This window comes from Arachis stenosperma, chromosome 7 (assembly GCF_014773155.1).
Source record: "Arachis stenosperma cultivar V10309 chromosome 7, arast.V10309.gnm1.PFL2, whole genome shotgun sequence".
NCBI classification, from domain to species: domain Eukaryota; kingdom Viridiplantae; phylum Streptophyta; class Magnoliopsida; order Fabales; family Fabaceae; genus Arachis; species Arachis stenosperma.
The window spans coordinates 77,584,348-77,597,963 of NC_080383.1; the positions used below are offsets into that span (position 1 = coordinate 77,584,348).

A 13,616-nucleotide genomic window follows, 5' to 3' on the forward strand; every position below is an offset into this window, starting at 1 on the left:
CTAGGAGAATTGAGTTCCAACATGGGACAACTAAGGGTGGAGCATCAAGAACATTCCATTCTCTTCCATGAGATTAGAAAAGATCAAAGAATCATGAGAGAGGAGCAACAAAGACAAGGAAGAGACATTGAGGAGCTCAAGCACTCCCTAAGATCTTCAAGAGAAAGAACAAGCCGCCATCACTAAGGTGGACCCGTTCTTTAATCTCCTTGTTCTTTATTCTTCTGTTTTTCGAATTTTTATGCTTATGTTTATCTATGTTTGTGTCTTATGATCATTAGTGTCTTAGTATCTATGCCTTAAAGTTATGAATGTCTTATGAATCCATCACCTTTCTTAAATGAAAAATGTTTTAATTACAAAAGAACAAGAAGTACATGATTTCGAATTCATCCTTGAAACTGGTTTAGTTATTTGATGTGGTGACAATACTTTTTGTTGTCTGAATGTATGCTTGAACAGTGCATATGTCTTTTGAATTTGTTGTTCATGAATGTTAAAATTGTTGGCTCTTGAAAGAATGATGAAAAAGGAGACATGTTACTGAGGATCTGAAAAATCATAAAAATGATTCTTGAAGCAAGAAAAAGCAGTGAATTCAAAAAAAAAAAGAAGCAAGCAGAAAAAGCCAATAGCCCTTTAAACCAAAAGGCAAGGGTAATAAAAAAGATCCAAGACTTTGAGCATCAGTGGATAGGAGGGCCCACAGGAATAATATCCTGGCCTAAGCGGCTAAACCAAGCTGTCCCTAACCATGTGCTTGTGGCGTGAAGGTGTCAAGTGAAAACTTGAGACTGAGCGGTTAAAGTCGTGATCCAAAGCAAAAAGAGTGTGCTTAAGAACCCTGGACACCTCTAATTGGGGACTCTAGCAAGGCTGAGTCACAATCTGAAAAGGTTCATCCAGTTATGTGTCTGTGGCATGTATGTATCCGGTGGTAATACTAGAAAACAGAGTGCTTTGGGCTACGGCCAAGACTCATAAGGTAGCTGTGTTCAAGAATCAACATACTTAACTAGGAGAATCAATAACACTATCTGAATTCTAAGTTCCTATAGATGCCAATCATTCTGAACTTCAAAGGATAAAGTGAGATGCCAAAACTGTTCGGAGGCAAAAAGCTACTAGTCCCGCTCATCTAATTGGAGCTAAGTTTCATTGATAATTTGGAGTTCATAGTATATTCTCTTCTTTTTATCTTATTTGATTTTCAGTTACTTGGGGACAAGCAACAATTTAAGTTTGGTGTTGTGATGAGCGGATAATTTATACGCTTTTTGGCATTGTTTTTAGTATGTTTTTAGTATGTTTTAGTTAGTTTTTATTATATTTTTATTAGCTTTTAGTTAAAATTCACTTTTCTGGACTTTACTATGAGTTGTGTGTTTTTCTGTGATTTCAGCTATTTTCTGGCTGAAATTGAGGGACCTGAGCAAAAATCTGATTCAGAGGCTGAAAAGGATTGCAGATGCTATTGGATTCTGACCTCCCTGCACTCGAAGTGGATTTTCTGGAGCTACAAAAGCCCAATTGGTGCGCTCTCAACTGCGTTGGAAAGTAGATATCCTGGGCTTTCCAGCAATGTATAATAGTCTATATTTTACCCGAGATTTGATGGCCCAAACAGGCGTTCCATGTCAGCTCAAGAAATTCTGGCGTTTAACGCCGGAACTGGCACAAGAATGGGAGTTAAACGCCCAAACTGGCACAAAAGCTGGCGTTTAACTCCAAGAAAAGTCTCTACACATGAAAGCTTCAATGCTCAGCCCAAGCACACACCAAGTGGGCCCGAAAGTGGATTTTTATGTCATTTACTCATCTTTGTAAACCTTAAGCTACTAGTTCTCTATAAATAGGACCTTTTGCTATTGTATTTTCATCTTGGTTCTTCTGGTTCCCTGATAAACTCCATTTGTAGGGTTTATCTTGTATTGATTTTTGGGGATTTTATCACATTTTATCCACATTTATTCAATGAAATAGCATGGTTTTGTATATTCTCCTTTAATTGTGCTTAAGAGTGAAAACATGCTTTTTAGGACTTAAAATAGCTAAATCTAATTCTCCTTGATTCCATTAGATGCCTTGATATGTTTGTTAAGTGATTTAATGTTTAGGAGGCAAATATTGGATCAAGGGAATGAAGAAAGAAAGCATGAAAAGTTGGAGAACTCATGAAGAAATGAAAGAACCGGAAAGCTGTCAAGCCGACCTCTTCGCACTTAAACAACCATAACTTGAGCTACAGAGGTCCAAATGATGCGGTTCCAGTTGGGTTGAAAAGCTAACATCCGGGGCTTCGAAACAATATAAGATTTGCCATAGTTGCTATACGTATAAGGACGTGTACGCGCACTGTACGCGTACACGCCGTTGGTGCACGTGGTTCACTTCATGCAAACTCGTGGCTAGCGAATTTACAAGCCTTGTGGGCCCAGTCCAACTCATTTCTGATCCTATTTAAGCCAAGGATTGAAGAGGGATGGACATGTTAGTTACCATTAGCATAGTTTAGTAGTTAGAGTTAGTTTCTAGAGAGAGAAACTCTCACTTCTCTCTAGGATTAGGATTAGGATTAGGTTTAGTTCTTAGATCTAGATTTTAATTTATTTTCTTCTACTTCTACCTTTCAATTCTTTGTTGTTACATTCATCTTCCTCTATTCTTTTGTTGTAATTTCCTTTATGTTGTTCTTATACTTTGTTGTAGATATACTTTTGTTCCTCCTATTCTCTTTCAATTCAATTAGAGGTAATTCATAATAACTGTGTTCATTTGATTGGTTGTTGTTTAATTCCTTGCAATTGAGTAGTGTAGATTTACTTTTCTTGCAATTTTACTATGCTTTCCTTTTATGCCTTCCAAGTGTTTGATGAAATGCTTGGTTGGATTTTAGAGTAGAATTTTATACTCTTGGCTTGGAAAGGTAACTTAGGAACTCTTGAGTTACTAATGTCCAAGTAATTGATGATTGGGAGCCATTTACTCTAGTTCTCACTAATTGAATTAGTGGAGAGTTAGGACTTATGGACTAGGATTGATATAGCTCATTTGACTTTCCTTTACTACTAGTTAGAGGATGATTTAATGAGATTAATCCTTGCCAATTCTCATATTGTGGTTAGTGATTAGGATAGAGATCCTTGACCACCAACCCTTGCCAAGACCTTTTTAGCCATTAGTTTACTTTCTTGCCATTTATCTTTCATGCCTCTTATCAAAACCCCAAAAATAATTCATAACCAATAACAAGACACTTTATTATAATTCCTAGGGAGAACGACCCGAGGTTTCAGTACTTCGGTTTATAAATTTAGGGGTTTGTTTTAGTGACAAACAACTTTTTGTATGAAAAGATTATTGTTTGGTTTAGGAACTATACTTGCAACGAGAATTCATTTGTGAAATTCTAAATCATCAAAAATCCAATCATCATTCCCTCTATGGGGCCGAAGCCAATGATCACCATTATCACTTATGTATTTTCAACGGTGGAGTTTCTACACACCATAGATTAAGGTGTGGAGCTCTGTTGTACCTCGAGTATTAATGCAATTACTATTGTTCTTCTATTCAATTCAGCTTATTCTTGTTCTAAGATATTCATTCGCACCCAAGAACTTGATGAATGTGATGATTATGTGACGCTCATCATCATTCTCACTATGAACACGTGCCTGACAACCACCTCTGTTCTACAAGCAAACAAGGCTTGAATGTGTATCTCTTGGATCCCTTAATCGGAATCTTCGTGGTATAAGTTAGAATTGATGGCGGCATTCAAGAGAATCTGGAAGGTCTAAACCTTGTCTGTGGTATTCTGAGTAGGATTCAAGGATTGAATGACTGTGACGAGTTTCAAACTCGCGATTGTGGGTCGTTAGTGACAGACGCAAAAGAATCACTGGATTCTATTCTGACATGATCGAGAACCGACAGCTGAATAGCGGTGCTGTGACAGAGCGCGTTGAACATTTTCACTGAGAGGACGGGACTGTAGCCATTGACAACGGTGATGCCCAACATACAGCTTGCCATGGAAAGGAGTAAGAAGGATTGGATGAAGACAGTAGGAAAGCAGAGAGACGGAAGGGACAAAACATCTCCATACGCTTATCTGAAATTCTCACCAATGAATTACATAAGTATCTCTATCTTTATTTTATGCTTTATTCATCTTTTAGTCATTAATCCTCCATAACCATTTGAATTCGCCTGACTGAGATTTACAAGATGACCATAGCTTGCTTCATACCAACAATCTCCGTGGGATCGACCCTTACTCGCATAAGATTTATTACTTGGACGACCCAGTACACTTGCTGGTTAGTTGTGCGAAGTTGTGATAAAGAGTTGAGATTGCAATTGAGCATACCATGTTGATGGCGCCATTGATGATCACAATTTCGTGCACCAGGGATATATATGTGAAGCCCTCGATGGATCCCTGAGGTAGGGAGTTAAACCATTTGATCGCTGGTCCAACAAGTATTATTGGAAAAGCCCGACAACATACCGCATCACCCCTTCCTGATTCATTCGAGTCTCAAATGCTATTAGATGCTCTTGCGGGTCTTTTGTCCCATCATATCGCATGTCAAAGTGCCTTGGAAGGCAGACCCGGAGGATATTGTCGGCAAAAGGGGTTACTCCTATGACTATGGGCTCGTTTTCTTCCCTGTCGGAGATCGTTCGTGTCCCTTGACTTGTCGTCTTAGTCGTTCCTGGCTCGAAGAATTCGAATTACTGTTATGTTTCTGGGATGGATCAGTCTTGTCTCACCGCCTCCTGGTTTGTTGCTCCGAGGGATCTACTGGGCGTCGTTATCAGGGCCTGGCCCCGAATGTCCCTCTGAAGACGACAAAAAACAATCCTTGGTTGCTACCTCCCTCTCTAATTTCTGCAATCGGTGTCGCAACTCTTGGATTATTCGAGAGTTGTCTGACCCTGTTCCCCCGAAGAGTCGCGAGCCGGCTTCGGGGTTCAAGTGTTGGCGATTCCGTGGCTGGTGGCTGGACACCTCCGTGTGGACTACGCTTGGGATTTGAACCCGCCAACACAATATCCTCCCGGGGTTCTGGTCACCCATGGGCTCGGACGCGATAGGAGTCTTCTGGTCGCGCGGTCCCCACAGATGACACCAATATTCAGGTCTGACCTGACTCGATGGAACCCATGACCAGACAATGAGAGTTCGATTGTTGTGGCTCTCCAGGGTGTTGAATGAGAAATGGATGGGGTGGACCTGCAATGACACTTCGATGCTAAAGTCAAAAAAGTGTCTATGAGGTCGAAAGTTAGGATTATTGTGCGTACTTTGGGAGAATCGTGATTCTCCTTTTTATAAGACTCTGGTGCTCTTCAAGTCAAAAATATATAATACGTATTTACAGTACTAAATGTTAGAAATGACACAAGCAGACTTCTCGAGATGCGTCGGGTCACTGCACTGGCCCCTGATGAGTTGGATCTGAGATCCGTCCATCCTTGGAAAGTCGAAATTAAAGAAAATAAAATATATGAATAGAAAATAAAATAAAAATAAAAATAGAGATAAAATGAATAACAAAATAGATGAATAAATAAGAATTATCCATATACAATAAATAAATTGTAGTTTAAAGTAAATAGAAAAGAATTTAACGTACTTGAAAAGGAAAATAAAGCAAAGTAAATTGAAAATGACAAAGCAAAATAAATTGGAAATAAAAAGAAAAAATAAAGGAAATGAATAAAAAAGTTTATTCTAAACATTCACATGCACTTTATGATCTTTCGTTGCATCGATGATACTGAGAATTTGTAGAATTTTATGTAATGATGTAGTGTATTAAATTGAAATCCGATTCGTTTTGACTTTTGTCTTTCAGCTATTTATAGATTAAAAGGATAGATTTACAAAATATTTTTTTCTTCCCTCGATCTAACTTTCTCCTATTTCTCAAGTTACGACACTATCTTGACCATGAAAAATTTTGATCTTCAAATTTGTCATCCCATATATTCATTTACCTTAATTTTCAAGTTTCACATTCCATAAAGTGCTTTTGGATAAAACTTTCATCTCATTTCAACTTTTAGAAGTCATTGATTCGATTTCTTTTAAAGAAAATCAAACCCTGGCCTTGTGTCAATGTTCTTATGAAACAACTCATATTATGGTACTTCGACCTAACAGCCTACATGATACGGTATTTCGATATACATATTATCGACATATTCGTAAATCAAACGATATCATAGTCGAATCATATGTACCGTCGAATTTTGTGCTAACAAAAAGAAAAATATTGATAATGGTTTATTCGATGTGACTGAAACGAGATAAATACGAAAAGAGTAAAGCTAGGGAACCAAAAGCATATCAGCCAAAATCCAGCCAAATACCTTTGGATGAATTCAAAATCTCTACGAGTTAATATATATGGATGTTTCTTCTACTAAGTATCAGAATGTTTCTTTTTTATATTAAATGGATGTTCTTTTATGTATTTTTCGAATTTGTGTTTGTTGGAGGTAGATAGGTTAATGTGAGAGAAAAGAGGAAGGTTTTTATAGGTTTTAATTAGGTTTACTTAATCAATTTAAAATCGACGCCGTCAATGATATCTAGTGTAACGATGAATTGTGCCACCAAATAAAAGAGAAAGTTTGATTCGGATTTGACCAAAGGAAAAATGAATTTTGGATCGGGCCTGCTGAAAGGGTTCCGTGATCCCAGGGGTGGTTATTGGGGATTTGAAACATATTAGTCAATGAGAGATTTCATTCAAAACGGCAATTAATAACAAACATTAAAAATTAAATAAAAATTAAATTAATTAATTTAATGTTGTTTTGTTTATCTTTTGGCTGATCCCCTTTTAGTTCCACATACTTTTCCATACGAAAAATAAGAGGTAAAAGTGACATTTTTATTTTTTTTCTATATTTTTACCAAACATGTTACAATAACAAATTTATTTAGGTTTCTGTCTCTAATATTTCTCTCTCCATCTTTTCGTTTATGTATTTGTGTTCCAAGATTATTCGATGAAGGCTTTAAAGTCATGGTTTTGGTACAAGGAAATTTTTTATATAAATATATATACAAAGAAGGATATTTAAACAATTTTGTTTTATTTCTTTCATCATGCTATAAAAATTGGCATCATGTATCTATGCTAAGCATATGTAGCTCCAAAAGTGGAAACAAATCATGCATCTAGAAAGGTATCACATAAATCAATCAATTAATTAACATAAATTACTTTATTTTCTGTTCCCACTGGTCACAACTCACATACATACAACTTTGTGCCATCGCTATTCCGTGTTGAAGAGGCCTCCGAATTAGAGTCTTTAGATCAATGCTAGTAGATTCTGAAAATGACCCTTCTTCATGATCTTTAAAAATGAACTCGTCAAGTTCATACTCATAATAATAATATTATGTCTTCTACCAATTAATGTTAATTAGGATTGTTACTAATGATTTTGTCTCGGAATGCATCTTACAAAAATGCAAATTTAAACCAATTTTAGTTAATCGAATAGATAGATAAATTCGCTTTTCAGTTTAAGCGAACATTAAAAATTTAAATTTTATTATATATATAATAATTTATTGGTAAACGATAAACTGTTAAATAGATTTTAAATTTATAACAAATTAGTTTTTAATTTATCAACTTAAAAATATCTTAAAGAATCATACAAATGTGAAATCTTTTAAGTAGAAAATCTTTAAAATTTAGACCTAGCTATATGATAAAACCTAATTAATTAAAGACCTGCTTTAATTTTGATGGATTAACTATAGGGAGTACAACGTACCTAAATTTTATTTGAAAGGTACCATTTAATTACCTTCTATGTAGGATGTATGTGTTATTATGGGATTCCATGTCCACTTGCTCAAGTCACGCGCTATCGTCATGCTGTACACCACAAAACCCTATCTTTCTATGTGACTAAGTTTGATGACAAAAGCACTCATATAATTGTCAAAACCCCACCATATGTATATGTCGTTGGTTTAAAGGACCCATAGTGCCCTACACTCTTTCCAAGAATTTCCCATCAAATTTGGAGGATATACATGATATGATTTGCTCTACAGATTCTGAAATTATTATTATTATTCATTTCTTTAATTATAATATATATATCTGCATGGTATAGTATATATGTGGGTCTTTTAGTTATAAATATCAAAATTATGAATTCTAAAAATAGAAAAATTTTTATACTAACATTTGTTTGGATGGAAGATAAAAAATGGAAGGAAAAAAATAAAAGAAAAGAAAATAAAAGAGAAAAAAATAAGAAGAAAAGTTGATTTTTTTATGTTGTTTGGATGAAAAAAAAGAGAAAAAAAATTATAACTAAATAAAATTACATTAAAATCTTTTATTTTTCTTTTGTTTTTTTTAATATCATGGATAAATGAGTAATTTGACATTTATTTTGTATATTATCATCTATTTTTATCACAAGAGTGAGAAAAAAACTTGAGAGTGGGTCCCACTGCAAATCGAATTAGAATAGTCAACATTTTACTCGTAACTCTTTTTATTTTGTAATCGCTATAATTTTCAATAAATAATAGGACTTGAATGTTCATAGTTCTATTGAGCTAAAATAAAATTCTTATTAAAAGAAATGTGTGACTTAAATTGATATAAGTTTTACATTTTTATTAATTAATAAAAAATAATTAACTTAATCTACCAAAAAGAATGAATATGATAATATGACTGTTGGAGACTATATACTTCAGATAGCCTTGGAGGGGAGAATAAAGGGCATGCATATGACTCTTAGCATTTGATTGTAATAACTTCTTTTAATTTGTAATATAGTGAGTAACCAAAAGAATATTATCCAAGAACATAGTTATATAGAAATTCATTATTACACACTACTATCATGCAATAAGCATGAAAATCAAAGTGTCCACTAATAACTTATCAGATCATAGTACAGGAAACATGTAAAATAATATACAATTTAATGGATTTTGTCTTATAATAACATTCAGGAAAAAGTGCCATAGTAAATGCGCTTTTGTGCATTTCAATTTGACCTTTTCTCCCCAGTATCAAGCAAAATAATGGAATCAACAATTAATAATAAAGCTTATTAGGAAGCTAAGAAAGCATCAAAGTGGTGGAACTCATCATCATCATGAGTGCCAAAATTCTTTACCAAGTTAATGGAAGGCTTGATGGATGGTTCAAAATCCTTCAAATCCGACCAAACATGATCCAATTTATGATCTCCAACATGACTAGGTGAATCTTCTTTAGCATGTTCTTGTGTGACAGTTGGAGTTAGAGGACTAATTATAGGGTAATAATCCTTTTCATGATGATGATTCTGAGAATTCACAAGCAAACGTGGAACATTATTATTACTATTGGGAGTGGATTTGCATGTATGCATGCCAGTGTAGGTAGTTTGGTACATAATAGGATTCTCTTGTGTCTTTTGCACCTGTTTGATTGCCCGGCAACCCTCATGCTTTCTACTGCATCTAAAGTAGCTCCTGTAAAATATATTTCAAATATATTCCCCCACAACCAGAAATGCTACATCATCAATAAAATTCATCATTTACCTAACTCTAAATCATAAATACTAAATTCTAAGTCGTGTTAATTAATTAGATATTTGTTTAGGCAAGTATAGGGTATGTTATGTATGTGAGGTGTGTTTCAGATCAGAGGAGCCTATATATATGTTGTCTCAAGTAGTATAAAGCAACAAATAATATATAAGCAATATTTTATGATCAACAAAAATTTTTTTTGTTAAATTTTAATTTTTAATAGTATAAAGATAAAATGTTGATTAAAATTATTGGCTAATATTAATAAAAATGTTAGTTCCTAATATTTTTCAAAATATATTAATAAAATTATTTGGAAACAAAATGAGTCAATATAAAAAAAAATGTATTTGATATATTCGAAAGCTTAGTTTAGAGGGACAAATCTATTCATAAAAATCCCAAATAAAATACCTACACTTTCGGTGGTGACGTGGTGACAACAAAGGATTAGCTTGTCAGAGGGATAAGTAAATGGAGAAATAACGAGTAAATTTTTACGATAATCTCTGAAATTTACGGAATTATTTAATTTGATTTTTGAAATTTAATTTTATTATAGTGGTCCTTTAAATTAAGCTGTGATGGTCCTGAAGTTATTTTCGATAATGACTCAATTGTTTTAGTGTTAATGTAGCTATTATAGTAGTACCTAAACCTCACACTTTATACCTTGGCCACCTTCCTCTTGTTCCCCTCCCTCTCCTACACCCTCTCATCTCTCCCCTCTTTCCTCCCTCGCCACCACACCTCATCCCCTAAAACCTGAAAATCATTATTCTTATTCCAATTAATGGAAACGTAACATTTGGATCTTATGAATAATGGCGTTAGGTCGAAGGAGAAGGTGAGAGAGATGGAGAGAGTTGATGAGGATGACAAGAAGAGTCTAAAGGAGAAGAGTGGGGTGGAGAGGAAGGTGACAAAGGTGTAAGGTGTAAGGTGTGGCATCACGGAAATAATTGAGTCATCACTAGAAATGAGTTTAACAATTATTACCATATTCATTAGAACCTCAACTACTAAATTGAATCAGCAGGACATTGTGGACTTTACTTAACAAATTACCAGTCATATACTTTGATCATGTGAGAAAGAGTAGTGTACTATAAGACTGCGTTTGTTTACAAAGATAGGACATTGAAATAGGGACACTAAGACACAAAATCATGTTTGACAAAAGAGACATAGACAGAGACAATGTATCTAAAGACACTAAATTATTATATTTTGTGTTCATCCTGATAGAAAGGACGCGAAAATACTAATAACAAGGGACATAATTTATTTTTTATTTTTTCTTTCATTATTCTTATTAATTTTTTATAATTATATCTTTTATTATTATATTTTTCATTTTAAATTTTTTGAATAAAAAAATAAAAATAAATTAAATTTTTATTATTTGTTCTAGTTTATCACCAAATAAAATTAAAAAAACACAAAATTTTATATCTTATTTTTTTCTATTATATTTTTCAGTGTGTTATTCTATGCTGTTGTCGTCGTAAACAAACGCAACCTAGTAGACATGCGTGGACATTGATTTTGTTTGTTTGATGATGTATATATCATTTCAGACTACTGCAAACCATCAAATTTGTATAGATACAATCCAACATAATTGTTGTTTTTGAGGAATGAATTTGAGAGTCTATTCCAAATATATATTGAATATTCTGAATTTATTTAGAGTAAGATTTATATTTAAAAATATGACAGATTATTATATGAGGTATATATGAAGTTAAAACTATTATGAATACATTTATTTTTGTATTTGTAATTTTACAAAAATACATGAATGTTACACAATACAATCTCCTATTTATAAGTTTGTAGTCAAGTAAATCGTTGTTTATTGGAATGAATGACATTATTTTTAAATATTATTAAATTTATTTTTTATTAAACCGATTTCTTTAACATTATCTTTTATACTAAATCGTTATGCTTTCTAACGATTTATGTAAGATTTTCTCCTATGCTAAATTGTTTTAGAATTACTCAATGCATTGTAAATCGTTCTTACTTGACACATGTCTATTAGGAAATCGTTTTGGGTTAAAATATGTGGGTTACAACTTGTATAAAATATATATAATCAAAATCAATTCAGAAGAAACATATAAAATTGATATAGAACAATTTATCATTTATGTGTTTTATCCTTAAAGCGGGTATAAAAATGGATAGGACAAACTAAAAGGGAAAAGGGAAGAGGGAAAACAAATAATAATAATAATAATGAATATACCTTGGAAATATAGAACTCAAGATTTGTTTCTGTCCATATTTCCTCCATGTGTAATTATCATCAGCAGTGAGCGAAACTATGGTCCATGTGTGTGCACTACTCCTAATATAAGCATGCGTGCAATAACAACAAAATTATTTAAAATAACATATAAATATTGCAAATATGTTTATGCAAAGTCACCAAAAAATATATGTTTATGCAAGTCATTTTCATGCATATAGTATGGTGCACATAAAAAAATGTCTTCTCATATTATTTTTTCTAAATATATATATATTATTCACTCAATTTAAATCTAACCAATATGAAACTCCAAACATCACATTAAAATTCTTTCCAATTTAACCAAATTTAGTTGACTAACTAGTAATTATTAAAAAAATATAAAAAAATTAAATATTTCTAAAACACTATATTTCAATCATTTTAATTATTAATTTTAATTAATATATATTATATTTTTTTTTATAGAGCAATGCTAAGAGGCCAACAACTTTTGTGATAAGTAACCATCAAATAGTCATCAATGATGAGTTAATGGTGTGAGATTGATGTGAGATTTCATCGAATGACTCACCTTTCTCTACTGGTTACATGCTGGCCAAAATTCTATAAAATTATTGGCCTCCTAGACTTTTTTTTTTATAAATGAATATTTGAAATTCTTCCAAATATATTATTTATTTTTTTATACACACGCACAATCCAAGATGTTTCTCCCATGTCTTTGTTACAACAATAATGGCAGATTGCCAGTTAAACACTCAGTGCAACCGTTACCCGTACGAGTTTTTCCGTACAAATTATATACCCAATTTTTCAGACGGAAACCCTGCTCCTGCTTTCTGTGAACCCAAATCATACCCAAACCTTTGCTAATAGCATGTTACAGATTCACATCTTAATTATTATCTTAAATTTCATATTTTGCCTCAACAGTATATCAGCAAATAAAATATCAGAAACCAAATTTATATAAAGAAAAATTAAATTAAAAAAATCCACAGTGAAGTATACCAAACCTTCTTTTGTAGCAACCTCTTCCTCTTGCTGTCTTTGTGGCGGTTCTTTTGTTCTTACACTGATCAGAATCATCTGCCGCCTTAATCCCAGCATTTTGGGAAGAGAGAATGGAAAGGATTTCATTGAAGGATCTGAGGACATTGGCAAGAAGCTCTTCAGCTGAGAGAGAAGACCCTCCATTGGGATTCTTAAGAAGAAGAAGCTTCAGCTGAGTTGCAGCTTCATGGCCATTAAGAAGCTCTCTTGTTATCTTACTCTTCTCACTATCACTATTTATTTTGGTGCAAAGGGTTGTAGTATTGTCCATTTTTTCACTGTTTTTTTTCTGAAATTTTTGCCTACAAATAAAGGGTCCTCTGTGTTTGGAGAATCTTTCCCTTTTCTGGGTCGAATCAGAATTGCTATTGGGTTTTGGATGAGAGAGAGAAAGAAAGGGGCTTGAAGTTTAGGTTTGGGAGTGAAGAAAGGGATAAACAAATGAATGGAAATTGTTGGGAAGTTAACGGGGTAGTGATTGATGTGAGATAATGATGTGACAAGAAAACTTTTCTACCAAAAGAAAGAAAGTTTTCCACACAATAAGACACTTAAATGCATACAGCTAATTAATTAAGCTTAAAAATTAATAAAGTTACTAAAAGTTTTAATTCACCAAGGGATTTAAAATTAACTACTGCTTTCATAATTGCATATCTTTCTTCGATATTTAATTGAAATCTAATTTAAACCATTAGATTTTAA

General features: G+C 33.1%; 1 protein-coding gene across 1 annotated transcript; it reads right to left on the minus strand.

Moving 5' to 3' along the window:
* Positions 1 to 8,871: 8,871 nt before the first annotated feature.
* LOC130940732 (probable WRKY transcription factor 70) lies at positions 8,872 to 13,394 on the minus strand. The gene is made up of 3 exons (XM_057868966.1): positions 12,875 to 13,394; positions 11,850 to 11,951; positions 8,872 to 9,529 (listed from the first exon to the last, which is right to left on the minus strand). The coding sequence occupies exons 1-3, from the start codon at positions 13,180 to 13,182 to the stop codon at positions 9,124 to 9,126; spliced, it is 816 nt and encodes a 271-aa protein (XP_057724949.1). The 5' UTR covers positions 13,183 to 13,394; the 3' UTR covers positions 8,872 to 9,123.
* Between the last annotated feature and the right edge of the window lie 222 nt (positions 13,395 to 13,616).